Source organism: Chlorocebus sabaeus, chromosome 11 (assembly GCF_047675955.1).
Source record: "Chlorocebus sabaeus isolate Y175 chromosome 11, mChlSab1.0.hap1, whole genome shotgun sequence".
Taxonomy (NCBI): Eukaryota; Metazoa; Chordata; class Mammalia; order Primates; family Cercopithecidae; genus Chlorocebus; species Chlorocebus sabaeus.
In genome coordinates, this window is record NC_132914.1 from 129,776,842 (window position 1) to 129,797,720 (window position 20,879).

General features: G+C 62.6%; 1 protein-coding gene across 15 annotated transcripts in view; it reads left to right on the forward strand.

Moving 5' to 3' along the window:
* The window catches only part of FBRSL1 (fibrosin like 1), a 97,756-nt gene that overhangs the window by 70,588 nt on the left and 6,289 nt on the right, over positions 1 to 20,879 (forward strand). For 5 of the 15 annotated variants that reach the window (XM_073021268.1, XM_037994903.2, XM_073021271.1 and 2 more), the window contains 11 exons: positions 8,352 to 8,397; positions 11,293 to 11,608; positions 11,700 to 11,905; positions 12,428 to 12,496; positions 12,667 to 12,884; positions 13,655 to 13,711; positions 13,911 to 14,006; positions 15,479 to 15,547; positions 15,707 to 15,736; positions 15,881 to 15,952; positions 17,232 to 17,364. In XM_073021268.1, coding sequence (XP_072877369.1) covers positions 8,352 to 8,397; positions 11,293 to 11,608; positions 11,700 to 11,905; positions 12,428 to 12,496; positions 12,667 to 12,884; positions 13,655 to 13,711; positions 13,911 to 14,006; positions 15,479 to 15,547; positions 15,707 to 15,736; positions 15,881 to 15,952; positions 17,232 to 17,364 — 1,312 coding nt within the window. Of the gene's footprint in view, positions 1 to 8,351; positions 8,398 to 11,292; positions 11,609 to 11,699; positions 11,906 to 12,427; positions 12,592 to 12,666; positions 12,885 to 13,654; positions 13,712 to 13,910; positions 14,007 to 15,478; positions 15,548 to 15,706; positions 15,737 to 15,880; positions 15,953 to 17,231; positions 17,365 to 20,879 lie in introns of all 15 variants that reach the window. The other 10 variants (XM_037994926.2, XM_073021267.1, XM_008005297.3 and 7 more) reach the window with 7 other exon arrangements.

The window sequence follows — 20,879 nt, forward strand, 5'->3', positions numbered from 1 at the left end:
AGCAGGGCACGCGGGGAGAGGGGTCGCCTGGACGGGCCGGGGCCACCCGGGGCCCGCGCTCCACGCCCGCTTCCATGCACCCCGGTTCCGGCCCCGGGACTAGTGGCGACCGCCTGGGGCGCCGGCGAGGTGAGTGCGCGCTGCGGACTCCGGAGAGGGATCGGGACTTTGGGGGACAGGGGAGAGGGAGAGACTGCCCCCAGAAGAGCGGGACGCCCGAGATCCCCGGGCCTTCTGCCCACCCCGCCTCTCCCGGAGCCGAGCGCGGAGACCGCGTCCTCCCGGGGGCGCACGTGGCGGCCGGCGGACAGGGGTGCGGCGCGGCCGAGGGTCCCAGGCCCGGGTCGGGCACCCGGGATCCGGCGGTGGAGGCGGGGCCGAGCGTTGTTGGGGGGCGCGCGCCTTTGTCTGCGCCCCGGTGCGGAATCGGCCACCCGGGTTCCCGGCGCCGCGCTCACCTGCCCCGAGTTGGAGTTCTTTGTCTGGGGCGGGGCGCGGCTAGCCCAGGCTGCGCCGCGTGTCTGGCCGAGGCTGCTGCGCGGGTCGGGTCCTAGCAGACAAAGCGCGCCCTGACCTCCGCCCGCCACCGGGATTGTGCACCTCGCGGGGGCTGAGGCTCGCCCGGGCGTCCCCTCTGCCTCTCCGCAGGGACCCTGAGCCTGCGGGCCCGGAGCCCTCCCACCTGTACCCCGGGCTGGAGTGACCCCTTTCCCTCCACCCCACGCGGGCTCAGCGCCGGGACAGGAGGCGAAGGCGGCTGCTCGCGCCTGGATCACGTTCCTGCAGATCATGGCTGGGAAGTTAACGCGGGTCTGGTGGCCCCTGGGGTTGCCCCCCCGTTAGGTCAGCTGGCCAGCGCCGGAAGCCCTGTCCTAGAAGGGAAAGAGCTGAGGGACCGCGTGGGAGAACGAGCCCCACAAGGTGCAGCTCCTGTGTGTGGTCTAGGAAGGGGCTGGAGCCTGGGCCAGGCCCCCAGAGGGCCGGCCCCCGGTCTGCTCTCAGCCCTCCAGAATGGGCGTGGCTGCACCTGGCCAGGTGTCCAGGTTCTCACTGTGAGGTGGAGGCCAGCTGCGCTCCGGGGCCTCTCCTAGGGCCGAGGACCCCTGGAGCACCCATTCTCAACTTCCCCGAGCAAACTTGTCTGCTAAGTGTAGGGCCCACTGTGGTATGACCAGAGTGGGTGCTGGATGGCCCCAGCCGCGCGGCCCGTGCGGAGGACCCTCCCTTCCCCTGCAGCCCTCTTGGCTTTGCTGGTGTCTGGGGCGCCCCCTTGTGGCCCTGGGGAGCTTGTGCTCGAGCCTGGGACGTGGAGCGGAACCCACTAGAGTGTTTTGAGTCCCAGTGAGGGGGACAGCAGCAGAGCCCCAGTCGGGGCTCCAACTTGTGGTTACCCTAGAGACGAGGGCCGGCTTTGGGGGCTGTGCTTTGGTGTCTGGCTTTCGGGTTGGCTGTCAAACTGCAGGCTGAGCTGGCTTTTCCTCCCTCCACCCACCTGGGAGGCCCCAGCTCCCGCCTCCTTCCTGGCCCCTGGAGAGTCCTGGCAGCGTGGTGGGGCCTGCTGCCCCACCCACAGAGGGGGCAGTTAACAGGTGGGCCACCTGGTGAAGAGGCCGCTCAAACCCGGACGCCAGCAAAGAAGAGGGCCCGTGTGGGTGCCAAAGACAGGGCAGCCTCTCAGACGAGTGTCCGGAAGGCCTCCCAGGAGGATGGTGCGGGCCCAGGCAAGACCCCAGGGGGCTGTGGCAGGCCTGGACGCTCAGTGCCTGGTTTCTGGCTGGTGTGGAGCAGCACTGGGGTGCGTCATCCCCATCCTTGCTGTGTGAGGGGCCCAGATTTGGGGGGCCTGGCCCAAGGGAGCGCATGGTGCTGTCACTGCTGGGGGATGGGCACGGCCAAGGAAGTGCCAAGCTCTTTCTGGGGAGCCCCGAGCCCCCTGGAGGCCCAAAGGCTGGTCTGGACTCCTCCCTGCCCACCTGCGCAGACCCCTTCACTGTTCCTCCTCTTTCTCTCAGAGTCCTTCCCGTTTCTGGTGCTGGATGGTCACTGCGCAGCCTGGGTCACCAGCAGTGGCTGGATGGGGCAGGGAGGTGGAGGCAGACCCCATGGGAGCCACACTTCTGAGGGATGGTGTTGAGGCGAGCAGAGGGGAGAAAGGCACACGCCCCAACCTCCGGGCCCCCGACTTCCCAGGGGTGAGAGGTTCCTGTCCTTCTTTCTTTGTAATAAGCCAGGATTCGAGGGGTGGTGGCTGCAAGGCTGGGGAAGGGAGAGGGTCGTCGGGGCCCTGGGCCGGGGCTGGGAGGGTCCCTGCATGGGGTGCCAGGATCTCCTAGCTTCCATCTGACCCAGCCGCTGCATGGTTGAGCTGGGTCTGAGCAGCGGCCCCCTCCTCTCAGAAGCACGTTCTACATCACTGCCTGGGGGTTGGTGGCTGGGGACATTGGACACAGAGTTGGTGTTTCACCCAGCAGGAGGCTGGGCTGCAGGACCCCCGCCACTGCCAGCCCTCAGCAGGTGGATGGACCCCTCACCCCCGCCAGGATCTGCACAGGGCGAGTAGACCATGTAGCGTGCCAGGAGCTCCGCGTCCCCTCACACCAGCTGCACTGCAGCCCTTCAACACGTGCACATGCGGGGCCCAACCACTGCCCCCTTCCAAGGGGCCCACCTTCGTCCTGTGCAAGGGCCTTTTGGGCACGTGTGGGTGTGGCAGGCCCTGTTCGGCTCTTGCCATCTCACAGGCATGGACCCGCTGGTCTTCTCTGGTTTGGGCTCTTGCGATATGACCAGGAAGGGCTTCCCATTCCAGCAAGAAGGTGGAATCCACACCTGGTCTTCTCTGATACATTGATGGTTTTCCACTTTTATGTCTGTGATCTGTCTGGAATTATTTTGAGAAGGCGGTGAAACAGGAGCTTGCTCTGAAGGACCTACGCCACGCCCGGCCCCCACAGCCTGCACCCCACGCCTGGTCCCCACAGCCTACACCCCACGCCTGGTCCCCGCAGCCTGTAGCCCACGCCTGGTCCCCGCAGCCTGTAGCCCACGCCTGGCCCCCGCAGCCTGCACCCCACGCCTGGTCCCCACAGCCTGCACCCTACCCCTGGCCCCCACAGCCTGCAACCCACGCCTGGCCCCCACAGCCTGCACCCTACCCCTGGCCCCCACAGCCTGCAACCCACGCCTGGCCCCCACAGCCTGCACCACATCTGGGGCTCCTCATTCTGCTCTGTGGTTCTCCGTCCCGGCATCCGTGGGAACTTTGGGGGTTCTCATCCCACTCTTGAATCTCCGTCCGTCTGTCCGTCCGTCCAGGCATCGTGTCGTGTCGTTTCGTTGGTTTCCAGTACTGTCATTTACTGGTGGTAAAATGCACCTATTTATTTCTGCGGTAAATGAAGCTATTTCCAGTGTGCGGTTTGCTTTTTGACGTATACCTACAACTTTACACCCACCACGGTCTCCCCTGAACCCCTGAGCTCCTGTCCACCCCCAGCACCCCTCCGGCTGCTGTGGCTGGGGCTGCACTCACGGTCACACGGCTGCGTGCTCTTTGTGGTCTGGCTTTAGCTCCTGTGATGTGTCTGAGGCTCACGGAGCGTGTGTCAACAGCTCCTCCATGTGCATGTGTGGCTGAGGCAGGCGCTGTCTCGCCAGACGCTCACCGTTGACCGTCTGCCAGTTGCTGGACACGGGTGTCCCTGCCCTCTGGGCAGCTGGGCCTGGCTTCACCCAAGCCCCACATCAGGCCCCAGTGGACCCTGAGCCACCTCCTCTCCGCCCTGGACAGCAGCACAGCTCCCTTGGCTGGGCTGTGCGGGATTCAGGGGAAGCAGCTCCCGTAGTAAGGACCTAATAATGCATGTGTTCCAGATCCCTGCTTGGGATTTTGATGGGGGTGATGGGAAACGTGCGCTGTGGCACGGGGACAGCAGGCCTCTTCCCAACACCCAGTGCCCCTCTGAGCTGGCTCACGCCCTGGCGAGCTTCCTGGCTCTGGGAGGGCCCCTGCCCTTGCCCTCCGAGTTTTTTTTTTTTTTTCTTTTTTTTTTTTTTTGAGACGGAGTCTCGCTCTGTCGCCCAGGCTAGAGTGCAGTGGCCAGATCTCAGCTCACTGCAAGCTCCGCCTCCTGGGTTCACGCCATTCTCCCACCTCAGCCTCCCGAGTAGCTGGGACTACAGGCGCCCGCCACCTCGCCCGGCTAGTTTTTTTTTGTATTTTTTGGTAGAGACGAGATTTCACCATGTTAGCCAGGATGGTCTCGATCTCCTGACCTCGTGATCCGCCTGTCTGGCCTCCCAAAGTGCTGGGATTATAGGCTTGAGCCACCGCGCCCGGCCGGTTTTTTTTTTTTTCTTTTGAGATGGAGTTTCGCTCTGTCACCTAAGCTGGAGTGCGGTGCCGCGATCTCGGCTCACTGCAAGCTCCGCCTCCTAGGTTCACGCCATTCTCCTGCCTCAGCCTCCCAAGTAGCTGGTACCCAGCTAGTTTTTTGTATTTTTAGTAGAGATGGGGTTTCACCATGTTAGCCGGGATGGTCTCGATCTCCTGACCTCGTGAACTGCCCACCTCGGCCTTCCAAAGTGCTGGGATTACAGGTGTGAGCCACCGCGTCTGGCTGCCCTCCCAGATTTTAGCAAGTTAGAGAGCTGTGGGTCTTGTGCACTTTTCACCAGCCAGCTTCCTAAATCCCTTTTTATTGTTTTAGCCCTAAGAGTCACAGATCATGTTACAGATCGGGGGACAGACAAGCATGGAGCCCCTGTCTCCCAGCACCCAGCTTCCGAGTCAGATGCTCCCCACGCCCTGGTCTCTCACAGCCGTGCTTGCTCAGCAAGCCTGGCTGGCCCCTCCCTGGTAGCGAAGCAGTTTATTTTATTACCTTTGTCACTGTTACGTTTCAGTTACACAAGTATTACCAGAAAGCAGTCTCCTTCCTAAAAACTTAAAATACGAGAGTTTAAGCCGAGTCTCTTGTGCCCCCCACCCCAGCCATCCCAAGAGGGGACTGCTCTCTCCTGGTGGACACGAGCTCGAAACCCGTTCTACAGTTTCACCAGCATGGACGTCGGCACTCGCGCACCTGTGTACACACGTGATGCTCATGGACACAAACATCTATGCACACACTGCCACCAGGTACACACGTACCCGAGTGCGCCCACATGCGCCCACATACACGTACCTGAGAGCGCCCACGTACACATACCCGAGAGTGTGTGCCCACATACACGTACCCGAGAGCACCCACATACACATACCCGAGAGTGTGTGCCCACGTACACGTACCCAAGAGCGCCCACGTACATGTACCCGAGTGTGCCCACATACACTTACCCGAGAATGTGCCCACGTACACGTACCCGAGAGCGCCCACGTACACGTACCCGAGTGCTCACATACACGTACCTGAGAATGTGCCCACATACACGTACCCGAGAGTGTGCCCACGTACCAGTACCCGAGAATGTGCCCACATACACGTACCCGAGAATGTGCCCACGTACACGTACCCGAGAGCGCCCACATACACGTACCCGAGTGCCCACATACACGTACCTGAGAATGTGCCCACGTACACGTACCCGAGAATGTGCCCACGTACACGTACCCGAGAATGTGCCCACGTACCAGTACCCGAGAGTGTGCCCACGTACACGTACCCGAGAATGTGCCCACGTACACGTACCCGAGAGCGCCCACATACACATACCCGAGTGCCCACATACACGTACCTGAGAATGTGCCCACGTACATGTACCCGAGAATGTGCCCACGTACACGTACCTGAGAATGTGCCCACGTACACGTACCCGAGAATGTGCCCACATACACGTACCCGAGAATGTGCCCACATACACATACCCGAGAGTGTGTGCCCACGTACACGTACCCGAGAGCACCCACATACACATACCCGAGAGTGTGTGCCCACGTACACGTACCCGAGAGCACCCACATACACATACCCGAGAGTGTGTGCCCACGTACACGTACCCAAGAGCGCCCACGTACATGTACCCGAGTGTGCCCACATACACGTACCCGAGAGTGTGCCCACATACACGTACCCGAGTGCCCACATACACGTACCTGAGAATGTGCCCACGTACATGTACCCGAGTGTGCCCACATACACGTACCCGAGAATGTGCCCACATACACGTACCCGAGAGAGTGCCCACGTACACGTACCCGAGAATGTGCCCACATACACATACCCGAGAGTGTGTGCCCACGTACACGTACCCGAGAGCACCCACATACACATACCTGAGAGTGTGTGCCCACGTACACGTACCCAAGAGTGCCCACGTACATGTACCCGAGTGTGCCCACATACACGTACCCGAGAGTGTGCCCACGTACCAGTACCCGAGAACGTGACCACGTACACGTACCCGAGAGTGAGTGTGCCCATGTACACGTACCCAAGTGCCCACGTACACATACCTGAGAGTGCCCACGTACACGTACCTGAGAATGTGCCCATGTACCCGTACCCAAGTGTGTGTATATGCCCGAGTGTGTGTACGTGCCCAAGCACAGGCACATTGTCCGGATGCCACATAACACTTCTTTGCAGTTGCTTCCTCCACACACACAGCGTCCCCGATCTCTCCAGGGTACACACTGCAGTGTGTGAACATCAAAAGCCGTGCAGTGAGAGAAGCCAATCACAGCAGGTCCGTGTCGCCTGACAGCATTCACATGGAAGTTCAGAAAGAACAGCTCTGCAGGGACAGAAAGATTTGTGGTTTCCCAGGGTTGGGGTGACAGTTACGGGTCAGGGTTTCTTTTTGGGATGATGACGATGTTCTGTAATTGACTGTGGTGACAGGTGCATCACTGTGAACATACTAAACGCCAGTGAATTGTAAGCGTTAGACGGTGAGTTGGATGGTATGTGAATTACATCTCAAGTCTTTAGTCCATGCGGGCTGCTCTGGCCCAGTGCCCCAGCAGGTGCCTTGTCCACAGCAGACATGCATAGCTCCCAGTGCTGAAGGCCGCAAGTAGGTCAAGGCATGGTAGAGTCCCTGTGAGGGCTTCCTGGTTCACAGAGGGTGCCTTCTCGCTGCGGCCTCACATGGTGGGAGGGGCTCGGCTGCTCTCTGGCGCCCGTTATAAGGCACTGATCCCGTTCGTGAGGCTCCATCCACACTCAATACCTCATGACCTCATCACCCTCCACCTCCTGATCCCATCACCTGGGGGGTGAATTCAACGTGTGAATTCCAGGTGTACAGAAATGTTCAGTCCACAACTCAATGAAGCTGTCTAATCAAAACAAAAACAAAAAAGAAGAAACTAGGGGGGAAATATCTATTTAAGGTCATCCTTAACCAAGCTCATTCCTGAAAACTGCTGTGAAGTCCCCCAGAGCGTGGGACCCTCCATCCACCCCTCCCTATCAGTGGCGACAGGCTCATGCTCTCGCCCTGACAGGCCCACGCTCTCGCCACCCGCTTGTGGCGGGCGGTTGGGTGAGTTTCTCTGGAAGAGATGGAGGAGTGGCGCTGCGCAATTTCTGCGATTGACCCTCTGAGAGGCTCCCCCACGTGGCCCAGGACACTCAGCCGCCTCTCAGCAACGCTGGGCACCAGGCCTGGAACTCGGCCAGCCTGGGAGCATAGTGCGGTGTCCACGGGTGCTGGGAGCTCGGCCAGCCCCCGGCACATAGCACGGCGTTCTGTGGGTGCTGGGAGCTCGGCCGGCCCCAGGCACATAGCGCAGTGTCCTGTGGGTGCTGGGAGCTCAAATGGCCCCAGGCACATAGCGCAGTGTCCTGTGGGCGCTGGGCACCAGGCCTGGAGCTCAGCCAGCCCGGGAGCATAGCGAGGTGTCCTACGGCCTTGTGGACCCAGATGTCCAGCCTGGTCGGTATCCTGGTTCTCTCACTTTTGCCAAGGCGCCTGTGCTGGGCCGTGGTTGGGAACAGGACGTGTGTCCTAGGGTTCTCCATCATCCACCTCTGGCCTGACAGGTGGGGGTTCACACAGCTCCTGGTGCTGGTTCTCCTGGGAGGGATGCAGATTTGCCAAATGCCAGTGCTCCCCCAGGGCACGCCAGCAGCAGCCTTGGTTCCCGATCCCCCCTCAAACCCCGTCTTCACTCAGACCCCCTCTAGGAAGCCTGCTGCTCTGAGCAGAGAGGGGCCCCCGTGAGCACGTGCACACGTGTGGAGCTCAGGACTAAGCATGTTCACCTCATACATGGGGCATCCACAAGGGCACATCCTGCCTGGCTCTGCTGGAAACTCACCCAGACTTGTGTGTGGGCATCGGGCGCAGGGTCCACGAGGATGAGGACCTCCCTGACTGCCGCTGACCCCCTTCTCTCTCTCCAGGCATCCGTGGGCTCCGAGAAGCTCTTTGCCCCAGGAACCGATAAAGGTAAGTGGGTCCCCCTCAGCTCAGCTCCTGGGCCTCTGAAGGGACATGGTGCGCCCTGTGTCTTGGTGGCAGGACATACCCCTGAAGTCTGGGGAGAGATGGCCTTGGGGCCTGGGGTGCAGAACTGGGTCGAACTAGGGTGCTGGGATTGCTGGGAAGCCCCCAGGACCAGGGGAGAGTAGAGGAAGCCACTGAGCCGTAGGCAGAGCCTGGGCTCCGCTCGCAGCAGCGGCTCCCAAGGTGGAACCGTTAGGAACGCCTGCTCTCAGGCCCTCCCCAGGCTCGTGGGGTCAGACACTCGGGACCAGCTGGCACTGGAGGCCCCCCCACCACAGGCACCACAAGCACCTGTGGCTGCCGAGTGAAAGAGAAACAGGACTCAGACTCACGTCCCTGGCTTTGCAGCCTGCGAGGCCCTGTGGTGCAGTAGAGGGGCCTGGATAGCGTTTCCAGGCCAGGCCGTCGTACCCTGTGGCCATGAGCTGTGGGGCGGGGTGTCTACGGTCCAGCAACCCTCTCCAGAGGGGGTAGCCCCAGCGTCTTCTTAGGGCCTCCTTGGTGCTGGGATCCTGGGATTCCCACACCAGGGCCTAGGCGGGCAGCATCTCTGGCAGGACCATGGGGTCTCGGCTCCCGCCTCTCTGGGTTTCCAGCCGGAACCGCCCTTTTGCTGGGACAGCTTCACCCGGATGTGATTAGACAGGACAGGCCCTGCCAACACCAGCAGGGATGGGCCCTACTGCCCTGTAGCAGTCATGGCCTTCACCTGCCTTCACGTTGGAAGCCTGTTCACATCAGAGCATCTCAGCAAAGCAGGTGCAGATGGAGTGGTGTCGGAAGGGGTGTGCATGGGACGGGCCCCAACAGGAGAGGCAGCTGGCCTCGCAGACAGAGTGTCACGCGGGGCTGTTGAATACTCAGCTCGCTGCCGCATCTGGATGGACAATGTGCCGGTGAGGGCTGGAGGTGCTAGAAGGGCACAGGAGGCCTGCAGCCTAAGCCTCTTTCCATCCTGATCACAGCTCTTACTGTGCGCAGGGCTGGCTTGGGGATGTGGGAGAGAGGAGGAGAGGTCCGGTGGGGCTGACCCAGGGGGCTGGGAAAACTGGTGGAGACAGTGCCGTGGGCTCCCTCTCTCCTGTGTCCTCTGCACAGCCTCTCTGCGGTCATTGGGTGGTGGCTGCTGTGGAAGGCCTGACCCCAGATGAAGAGTGAAGATGGGGCTGCTTCCTGCTGCCTGTTTTTGCCTGGGAGGAGCTCCCTGAGGCTCCAGCAGACCAGGCTCCATGGTCACATGGGCAGGGGTGGCTGCAGCTGTCCCCATGGGCCATGGCTCCACCATCCCAAGGCCTCAGGAAGGAAGCAGGGTCTGCCAGGGACGTGAACAGCAGGCATGTCGCATTTGGAACCTGGTTTTGCTTCTGCGAAGCTGGCCCCCTGACTGTGACAGCTCCTGACCCCCCGACTGTGACAGCTCCTGACCCCCCGACTGTGGCAGCTCCTGGCCCCCCGACTGTGACAGCTCCTGACCCCCCGACTGTGGCAGCTCCTGGCCCCCCGACTGTGACAGCTCCTGACCCCCCGACTGTGACAGCTCCTGGCCCCCCGACTGTGACAGCTCCTGACCCCCCGACTGTGGCAGCTCCTGGCCCCCCGACTGTGACAGCTCCTGACCCCCCGACTGTGACAGCTCGTGACCCCCCGACTGTGGCAGTTCCTGGCCCCCCGACTGTGGCAGCTCCTGGCCCCCCGACTGTGGCAGCTCGTGACCCCCCGACTGTGGCAGCTCCTGGCCCCCCGACTGTGGCAGCTCCTGGCCCCCTGACTGTGACAGCTCCTGGCCCCCCGACTGTGGCAGCTCCTGGCCCCCCGACTGTGGCAGCTCGTGACCCCCCGACTGTGGCAGCTCCTGACCCCCCGACTGTGGCAGCTCCTGGCCCCCCGACTGTGGCAGCTCCTGGCCCCCCGACTGTGACAGCTCCTGACCCCCCGACTGTGGCAGCTCCTGGCCCCCCGACTGTGGCAGCTCCTGGCCCCCCGACTGTGGCAGCTCCTGGCCCCCCGACTGTGACAGCTCGTGACCCCCTGACTGTGGCAGCTCCTGGCCCCAGGCAACAGGAGCTCCGCTGCATGGACACTGCCCTCTCCTGGCTCCTGGGAACTTGATCTGAGACCTGCCTGAAGGGGCCTCAAAAGGAGGGTTTGGGGTGTGCGGGGGTGGGGGGGCAGGCCCCAGAGGCTCAAATGGGCCCACAGGACCTGCGGGGGACATGCCTAGGTGGGCAGAAGGGTGGTGGGTGACGGGCAGTCACGGGGGCGGGCAGCCTCCCACCCAGTCCCTGCCCAAGTTTCCGGGAAGTGGTCAAGCCGTCCACGAGGGGGTTCCAGAAAGAAAAGGTGGGCACCAGCTGTGGGCGCTGCTGCTGGGGTGGGATGGACCCATGCCCTGGGCTGGGGGCACATCCAGGGGCGGTGAACATGAGGCATAGGCACATAGGCCCTAGCTCCTGCATTCAGATCCAGCTCCCTCTTGGGCCAAGTCCTTGATGTATCTTGGTTTTGTCTGTTAAATGAGGTCATAGCAGCCCCTGCCCAGGGACTGACTCCTGCAGGTCCTGTCCTGTCCCTGCATGCACCTTCGGGCAGGTGGGCTACCCACCCTGACCCCCGACCCAGGCCCAGGCTCCCAAGCCAGCTCCCTCCGCTGGGCGGGGCCTGGAGCCTCGGTGAGATCCAGTTGGCTGTGTGGCCTCCGTGACTGCCTCATCTGAAATGGGGGCACAGCAGGAGACCAGACGTGGCCTGGGCACCGGGCATCTTCCAGGGCTCTCTGGGCCACAGGAGGGGCAGGGACGAGGCCCTGCTGGTCTGAACGCAGCCACCCTCTCTCTGCAGGCCCAGCGCTTGAGAAGTCGGAGGCCAAGGCCGGGGCGGTGCCCAAGGTGTCGGGCCTGGAGCGCAGCCGTGAGCTCAGCGCCGAGAGCTTCCTGCCCGCGGCCAGCCCCGCGCCCCACGCCGCGCCCTGCCAGGGGCCCCCGCCCGGCTCCCGCGCCAGCCCCCTGGTGAAGAAGGAGCCCCCTGCCCCGCCCCGCCACACCCCGCAGCCGCCACCCCCGCAGCCCCGCGGCCTGCTCCCGACACACGTGCCTGCATCCCTGGGCGCCTTCGCGGGCCACGGCCAGGCGGCAGCCAACGGCCTGCACGGCCTCAGGTGGGGTCCCCGCGGGGGCGGGGCCTGTGCGGCTCAGGTTGGGGGGCTCTGCAGGGGCCGGGCTGGCAGCACTGAGCCCCGTGTCCCGCAGCAGGAGCAGCAGCGCCCCCCTGGGCCTGGGGAAGCACGTGTCGCTGTCGCCTCACGGGCCGGGCCCCCACCTGTCTACCTCACACCTGGCGCTCCGGTCCCAGGCGCAGCACCAGCTCCACGCGGCCATGTTTGCCGCGCCCCCAACACTGCCCCCGCCCCCGGCGCTGCCGGCCAGCAGCCTGGTCCTCCCAGGACACCCGGCCGGTAGGTGTCTCGGCCGCGATCTCACCCAGGGCAGGGGTAGGGGCTGTGGGGACACAGCCACGGGGGTGGGGCGCACAGCCGGGCCCTCCACCTGCTGCGGGCTCCGCGGATCCTGGGCACCTCTGAATGGTCCTTCCAGGTGTGCCTTTCCCCAGGGGTCCCTGCTGGGCCACGGGCCGTGTGCGTGCGGGGACAGGCAGGACACATGTGTGCACACGTACAGACGTGTTCACGTTGAGACAGGCCCACGGGCCTCCCCTGCTGGGGCCAGGCCTCCCCCGCAGCCTGCTGGGTCCTGAGCCCTGGGAGGAGGGGACCGCACATCAAGCAGGCGCCATCCCAATGGAACCCCAACCGCGAAGGCTTCCTCCCTCGGCCCCCAGGTGCTTCCTCAGGCTCCGAGTCAGCCTGGCCCAGGCTGGGGATGACCGTGTGTCCCGGGATGGGACCAGGACGCTGGCCTGGGGGTGGCTGGACCCTGGCTCCTGGGGAGGGGCTCACCGTGTTCTCTCTTGCCTCTAGATGCCAGCCTGTCGGTCTCATTCAGCCAGCCAATCATGTATTGCCAGCCTCATTCGGGGATTCTGATTGGTACTTGGTCACAGGCTCCTCTCTTACCTGCACCCCTGGGCCCGCACGTGGCGAGCGGCCACCCCGGCTTGGCCTGCCGACCCCGGGAGTGCCAGGTGACTATCTGCCTCGCCCCACCGGGAGCCCGCGGCCAACGTGCCTCTCTGTCTCTCTCTCTTTTTCTCTTGTAGATCACGAGCTGCTCAGGCAAGAGCTGAACACGCGGTTTCTGGTGCAGAGCGCCGAGCGGCCTGGCGCCTCCCTGGGCCCGGGGGCTCTGCTGCGGGCGGAGTTCCATCAGCACCAGCACACACACCAGCACACGCACCAACACACACACCAGCACCAACACACATTCGCCCCCTTCCCCGCAGGGCTGCCCCCGACGCCGCCCGCCGCACCCCCGCCGGTGCGTAGGCCCGCGTGCTGGCAGGGGGCGGGGGCGGGTGTGGGGCGGGGACACGCAGCAGGCACACGCAGACACACGCTCGCACGCACACCAGCCCAGGAGGAGGTGGGGGGCCGGCGGCACCTCTCTGTCATCCGTCCGTCTGTCCGGTCCCCAGCGTGCCCTCTGGTGTCCCCACCCCAAGCCGTGCCATGAGGTCCCCACCCTGGGCCGTGTTCCTGGACTTAGGCAGGCACCCCGTGCCCACGTGCATGGGACACCCTCACACCCGCACTAGATCCCAGTGCCAGGGCTGGAGGCCCAGACAGGCCTGAGGGGCACAGGGACCAGGACTCAGGGTGCCTCCCATGTGCCCCGACCCGGAGGCCCGGTCTGAGCAGGGAGCTGCTGGGGGCTCGAGTCCCCTCCACTCTCGAGTTTTATTTGGAAACTGGCCAGTTTGTCAGTTACCGGGTGTGTCCCCAGCGCGGCCCAGCAGCCAGGACTTCATGCCCTAGGCCTCAGCCGGGCACACAGACTGCCCGAGTGACCCAAGTTCCCACCTCATGCAAGGGGAGCCTTAGAATGGAGGGGCCGCCCTGGCCTGAGACTTGAGTTTAGAGCCGTGGGGCTGGCGCTCTAGAGGAACCTGGGACGGCTGGCTGCAGCCTCCAGCCTCGGGAAGCACAGCGCCGTCCTGTCACTGCCCAGCCCGGCCAGGTGGGCGGGGGCCAGGGCCCAGCGAGGGTGTCGTGTGTGCGGGGCCTCACCTTCCTCTCCTTCCCTTCCAGTTTGACAAGTACACGCCCAAGCTGGACAGCCCCTACTTCCGACATTCCAGCGTGAGTGTGAGTGTCCCCAAGGGGCCCGGTGCGTGTCGCTGTGCACGCAGGCCCTGGCTACGGGCGGGCAGGTGGGGCTGTGGGTGGATGGGGCCGTACCTCGCCTGGCCTTGCCCCTACTGCGTTGGTCCCACCTCCTGGTTACAGGCAGAGGGTGAGGTGGGGACTTGGGCCTCCCACTCCATCCGCTCTCCTTCTCTTACAGTTCTTCCCGTCCTTCCCTCCTGCCATCCCGGGACTGCCCAGCCTGCTCCCACACCCCGGCCCCTTCGGGTCCCTGCAGGGTGCTTTTCAGCCCAAGGTACCGCTGCCCCGGCTGGTGGGGCAGGCAGAGTGGGGTGGGGGTTTTGGAGGGAGTGCATGACAACCTCGCCAAACTCTGCCCACAACCACCCCCACTTCCCTCCCTTGTACCTGTCGTCATCTGGGTGCTGGCATCAGCAGCCCGGGCTAGAGTGGGTGGCCCTGCGGTCTGTGTGTGGCCACCGTGGGAGGGGCAGGGGGTCTGACCTGGGGGCAGCCTTGGGAGGTGGTGGGACTGTGCAGAGGGCACACTGTGGAAGCCTCGATGGAGAACATTCCAGTCCTTGGCAGGAGGCCCCAGCGTGGACGGCAGCCTCACAGGCTGTCCACACCACAAGGAACTTGGTTCTCACAGGGCCGTCCACACCGCAGGGGACCCAGGCCTTACGGGGCCGCCCGCACCACAGGGGACCCAGGCCTTAAGGGGCTGCCCGCACCACAGGGAACCTGGGCAGAGGAGGTTGTGTGCCACCTCAGCCGGGGGGAGGGAACCCTGTGACCCTCCCCACTGTCCCTGGCCTTGTGCTGTAACCCTACCCTCCACGGAGTGGCACACACCTCAGTCCTGAAGCCTCCTCACCTGTGGACCTTGGGTTCTGAAGACGGGGCCTGGGCCATCCCCGGTAGCTGCCAAGCCCTGGACCTCAGGATCCTGCAGCCCCCAGCTCTGCCCACAGCTGCCCTGAAGGCACCAGCACGCACACCTGGGCTCACCTGGGGCACCACCCACCTGGTGGACAGGCAGATAGCGCTTCCGAGGACCAGGCACCCCTGGGCACCAGAGGGTCTTGGGCCCGCAGACCCCGTGGTTGAGGAATTCAGAGGAATGGAGAAGAGGGGATGCGTGTGGTTCACCCGCAGATGTCGAGCAGGGACCCCCAGACTGGGACTCTTGGGGGCATTGCCCTGAGCCCAGACAGCCAGGACACTGAGGCCCTGAGTCTGGGAAGGAAGGAATGTATCCTGGCCTCACCCTGAGCACAGCTGCTCCTGGGCAGGGCGGTAGCCCAGAGGGAAGGGGTAGTTGAGCCAGACTGGGCAGGAAAGGAGTGTGGTGTGATGGCCAGTCTTTGCTTTGGGACCTCCCTTTCCTTGGCATCCCTAGTGGGAAACGACTGTCTTCCCTTGGCCCATCCAGGCTCACAGCAGCAGCTCCTGAGCTGGAGACTAGGTTGGCACCACTCCCGTCCAGGTGGGGCTGACTCGGCCCTGGCAGCAGGTGGCTCCCCGGGGAGGGTCACCCACCTTCTCTGGCAAGAGCACCTTCTTCCCACCTTTGCAGAAACTGGCGGGCTAAAGGTGTGGTGGTCCTGCGAGGGAGGGCAGGCTGCCCCTGGGTGACAACGTGTGGGGCCCCACAGCAAGGCAAAGCAGGGCACAGGCCCATGCCAGACCCAGGAAGCCCCGAGGTGTCCTCCTGCCTGGGCTGCCCCACGTGCACACAAGCTCTCTCTCTCTTTCTCCCCTCAGACTTCAAACCCCATTGAGGTGGCCCGCCGGGCTGGTGCGGTTCACACACTCCTGCAGAAAGCGCCTGGGGTAGGTGTCAGTGGGCACCCGTCCCCACTCCGGTGATGGCCTGCCCTGGCCCGGCCCTGGGTGGGCTGGTGGCCACAGCAAAGGGGCCATGTCCCCTGCACCCCCAGGACTCGGCCTCCTGAGGGGCCTGGACCTCACACTCCTTTCCTGTCTCCACAGGTGTCTGACCCGTACCGGGCGGTGGTCAAGGTGAGTGTGCGTTGGGAAGGCCTGTGGCAGGGGAAGACTCTGGTGCCTCTGGGGTGGCCTCGGGGGGCCCGTGACAGGAGGAGTCTGCAGAAGACATGGGTGGGGGTGGCGCCAGCCCCACTGAGTGCTTCCATCCTGTCTCAGAAGCCGGGGAGGTGGTGTGCCGTGCACGTGCAGATCGCCTGGCAGATCTATCGCCACCAGCAGAAGATGAAGGTGAGACCACTTGGGCGGGTGTGGGGCACTTGTGGGCCCCTGTCTCCAGCCTGTTTGGGCCCTGGAAGGCCAAGCGTGAGGCGAGTGTGTTCACACGCATGTGCACGGGTGTGATCCTCACGCATGAGCCACCTCCCCCTTCGCCTGGGCGCTGGGCTCTTACTCTAAGCAGGTCAGCGAGGCCACAAGGCAGTGCTGGGTGCCCGGGTGCTGCAAGGCCCTCCCCTTGGCGAGGTGTGCCAGCTGGGTCATGGGGAGCAGAGCAGGGGCACGGGGTGCCGCACCAGTTCCCCACGTCACTGGGGTGCCTCTAGGGTCCTCTGCCCTGCCCCCACTCCCTGCAGCGATGGAGTGCCTGCTGTATTCCTCAGTCTTCAGCAGTGACCTAGGTGGACCCTGGGCGCTCACAACTGATGTGCACCTGGGAAGGCTGAGGAAGGAGGGCCCCGTGGGCAGGTCCCATTAGGCTAGGAGCCGTGGGGGCAGGATAGAGTCCTGGGAGGCCAGGACAGTGGGACTGTGGCCTCAACCCCGTGGGACCCTGTGCCTCTGCTGTCCCTGTGCTGTTCTCGATGACACACATGACCTGCGCACACAACTCTTAAAAATCGTTGTGTCCTAAATGCCCTTTGGGAGAGGTATCAGCAGGACGGGACTCAGAGGAGAATGCTGTGTTTTTGGATTTTTTTCTTTGAGACGGAGTCTCGCTCTGTGGCCCAGGCTGGAGTGCAGTGGCGTGATCTCGGCTCACTGCAAGCTCCGCCTCCCGGGTTCACGCCATTCTCCTGCCTCAGCCTTCTGGTAGCTGGGACTACAGGCGCCTGCCACCATGCCCGGCTAATTTTTTGTATTTTTAGTAGAGATGGAGTTTCACTGCGTTGGCCAGGATGGTCTCAATCTCCTGACCTCGTGATCTGCCCACCTCAGCCTCCCAAAGTGCTGGGATTATAGGCGTGAGCCACCGCGCCTGGCCTTAACTTTTAAAAGAATCTAAATACAGAAAAAGTAAGTTGTTTTCCATGACCACATAGCATGCTAGCTGAGATGTGCTAAGTACATACCACAGTTCAGAGGATGTGAGCTCTCCCGTTCACCTTTTTTGCTGATCACGGTAACATTTCCGTCATTCTGAGTTGGAGAATACATCCTTGAAATTCATCCCACCTGCTGTCCTTTCTGGACTGACTCACACCCAGTCCCTGCGACCCCCCAGGCCTGGGCTTCCTGTGGTCGGGGCTGGTCGCCGGGCAGGCAGCCCTCACGCGCTCTATCCTCCCAGGAGATGCAGCTGGACCCCCACAAGCTGGAGGTGGGTGCCAAGCTGGACCTGTTCGGCAGACCCCCCGCCCCGGGCGTGTTTGCTGGCTTCCACTACCCACAGGACCTGGCCCGGCCCCTCTTCCCCAGCACAGGTGAGAGATGGAATCGGGGGCCGGGTAGGGGACACGGCAACCTCCTGCTCCTGCCCGGCTGAGCCTGCCTTCCTGTGCCAGGAGTGAGAACGTTCTCTGGACCTCAGCACCAGTTTTTGCTTTTTGATGCTCACCACTTACTCAAGTCAAAGCCTGGCAACTCCCTCACCTTACCTCTCCTCCCGACCAAGTCCTGCCCAGTGTGTCCTGGGGGGCCTTCAGCCCACGCACGCAGCTCTGAGGCGGCTGGTCCTGGCCACTCCTCCTCTCTGGAGCTCCCTGTTCTGGCCCCACCAGAGGCAAAGGAGTGGCAGGGACCCAGGCCCCCGCCAGGCTACCTGCTTCTGTTTCCCAGCGCCCGCTGTCCCCTTCCTGATGTGCACGGCTGCTCCAGGGGTCCCAGGACCGGCCCAGCTGTGGTGATTTCCTAGGGAGGGTCCCAGGACTTGGCCTGTACTGTTCTCAGTGGCAGAGCCCAGGTTGGGGTCTGCCGGGAGCGGCGAGGACCTCCCTGCCCTTCGGAGTCACCCGCTCCCCCAAGTCACCCCCTCCCCTGAGTCAGTCACTCCCCCGGGTCACCCACTCCCCTGGGCCACACCCTCCTCCAAGTCACTTGCTCCCCCGGGTCACCCACTCCCCTGGGCCACACCCTCCTCCAAGGCACTCACTCCCCCAGGTCACCCACTCCCCTGGGCCACACCCTCCTCCAAGTCACTCGCTCCCCCGGGTCACCCACTCCCCTGGGCCACACCCTCCTCCGAGTCACTCGCTCCCCCGGGTCACCCACTCCCCTGGGCCACACCCTCCTCCAAGTCACTCGCTCCCCCGGGTCACCCACTCCCCTGGGCCACGCCCTCCTCCAAGTCACTCGCTCCCCCGGGTCACCCACTCCCCAGGGTCACGCCCTCCCCCGAGTCACCCGCTCCCCCAGGCCATGCCCTTCCTCGGGTCACCCCCTCCCCAAGTCACCCGCTCCCGAGTCACCCCCTCCCCCGGCAATGCAACATGACCACACGCGAGTGTCCTCCAGGCACGCAGAGGCACCCAGGCTCTGGGGTGCTGGTCCATGGGCACCACTGCCTGGCACAAGTCCACATTCCAGGCCCCCGGGAGGAAAGTGGGCTTGAAGCTCAACTGTAATGTGGGATGGACACAGTCTGGGCTCCCAGAGGCCAGCTGAAGGCCAGCCGTGTGTACAGACCTTTCCAAAGATGGTGTCTCAGCCTGTGCAGTACACGCCTTTCTACACATACACAGTTACACACAGTTCCACATACACATCCATGCATGTGCACACACGTGAAGCATGCACATCCACATACAGCTGACCCTTGAACCACAGAGAGGTTGGGTCACTCCCCGCCACACAGTTGAAAATCCAGGTATAACTTTTGACTCCCCCAAAACTTAACTCAGCCTACAGTTGACAGGAAGCCTTACGATGGCATGAACACTTGCTGAACGCCTGTTTTGTGTGTTACATGTATGATGGACTGTATTCTTACAGTAACACCCACTAGAGAAAAGAAAACTTTATGAGACAGATCATGGCCAGGCGTGGTGGGTGCCTGTGGTCCCAGCTACTCAGGAGGCTGGGGCAGGAGGGTTACTTGAGCCCAGGAGGTCAAGGTTGCAGTGAGCCATGATTGCGCCACTGCTCTCCAGCCTGGGCAACAGAGCAAGACCCTGTCACCAAAAAAAAAAAAAAGGGGGGCCGGGCGTGGTGGCTCACGCCTGTAATCCCAGCACTTTGGGAGGCCGAGGCGGGAGGATCACAAGGTCAGGAGATCGAGACCATGGTGAAACCCCGTCTCTACTAAAAAATAGAAAAAAAATTAGCCGGGCACAGTGGCGGGCGCCTGTAGTCCCAGCTACTCGGGAGGCTGAGGCAGGAGAATGGCGTGAACCCGGGAGGCGGAGCTTGCAGTGAGCCGAGATTGCGCCACTGCACTCCAGCCTGGGCGACAGAGCGAGACTCCGTCTCAAAAAAAAAAAAAAAAAAAAAAAAAAAAGGGAAGAGTAAAGATATTTGCTATTCACTGCGTGGAAGTGGATCATCCTAAAGGTCTTCATCTTTGTCCTCATGCTGAGTGGGGCTGAGGAGGAGGAGGGACTGGTCTTGCTGTCTCAGGTGGCAGGGGTGAAAGAAAATCCGTGGGCCGGGCACGGTGGCTCAAGCCTGTAATCCCAGCACTTTGGGAGGCCGAGACGGGCGGATCACGAGGTCAGGAGATCGAGACCATCCTGGCTAACACAGTGAAACCCCGTCTCTACTAAAAATACAAGAAAAATTAGCCGGGCGTGGTGGCAGGCGCCTGTAGTCCCAGCTACTCGGGAGGCTGAGGCAGGAGAATGGCGGGAACCCGGGAGGCGGAGCTTGCAGTGAGCCGAGATCGCGCCACTGCACTCCAGCCCGGGGCACAGAGCAAGACTTCGTCTCAAAAAAAAAAAAAAAAAAAAAAAAAAAGGGAAGAGTAAAGATATTTGCTATTCACTGCGTGGAAGTGGATCATCCTAAAGGTCTTCATCTTTGTCCTCATGCTGAGTGGGGCTGAGGAGGAGGAGGGACTGGTCTTGCTGTCTCAGGTGGCAGGGGTGAAAGAAAATCCGTGGGCCGGGCACGGTGGCTCAAGCCTGTAATCCCAGCACTTTGGGAGGCCGAGACGGGCGGATCACGAGGTCAGGAGATCGAGACCATCCTGGCTAACACAGTGAAACCCCGTCTCTACTAAAAATACAAGAAAAATTAGCCGGGCGTGGTGGCAGGCGCCTGTAGTCCCAGCTACTCGGGAGGCTGAGGCAGGAGAATGGCGGGAACCCGGGAGGCGGAGCTTGCAGTGAGCCGAGATCGCGCCACTGCACTCCAGCCCGGGGCACAGAGCAAGACTTCGTCTCAAAAAAAAAAAAAAAAAAAAAAAAAAAGAAAATCCGTGTCTAAGTGGACCTGCACGGTTCAAACCCGTATTGTTCAAGGGTCAGCTACATGCACACGCACAGGCACATACGTACACGCACAGGCACACACATCCATGCACACGTACACGCACAGGCATAGTACACGCACAGGCACACATACAGGCACACATGCACATAGGTACACGCACAGGCACACATACATGCACAGGCATACGTATGCGCACAGGCATACGTACACGTACAGGCACATGTACACGCACAGGCACACACGTACATACACAGGCGCAGGCACACAGGCACATGCACAGGCACACACGTACACGTACACACATACACGCACAGGCAGGCACAGGCAGACATGTACGCGCACAGGCACACGTGCACAGGCACATGCACAGGCACACGTACACGCACAGGCACACGTACATGCACAGGCACACACATGGGCTCTGCGTTGCCCACTTGTCCTGCTGTTGGAACCAAGAACCCAGCCACCAGGTCCTTGAGGCCTGTCCCTTCCTCAGAGCTCCCAACCCCGGCTGCAGCCCCCCTCACTCTCTCCTCACCGTACTCAGTCTCTTCCTCGTTCATGACCATTT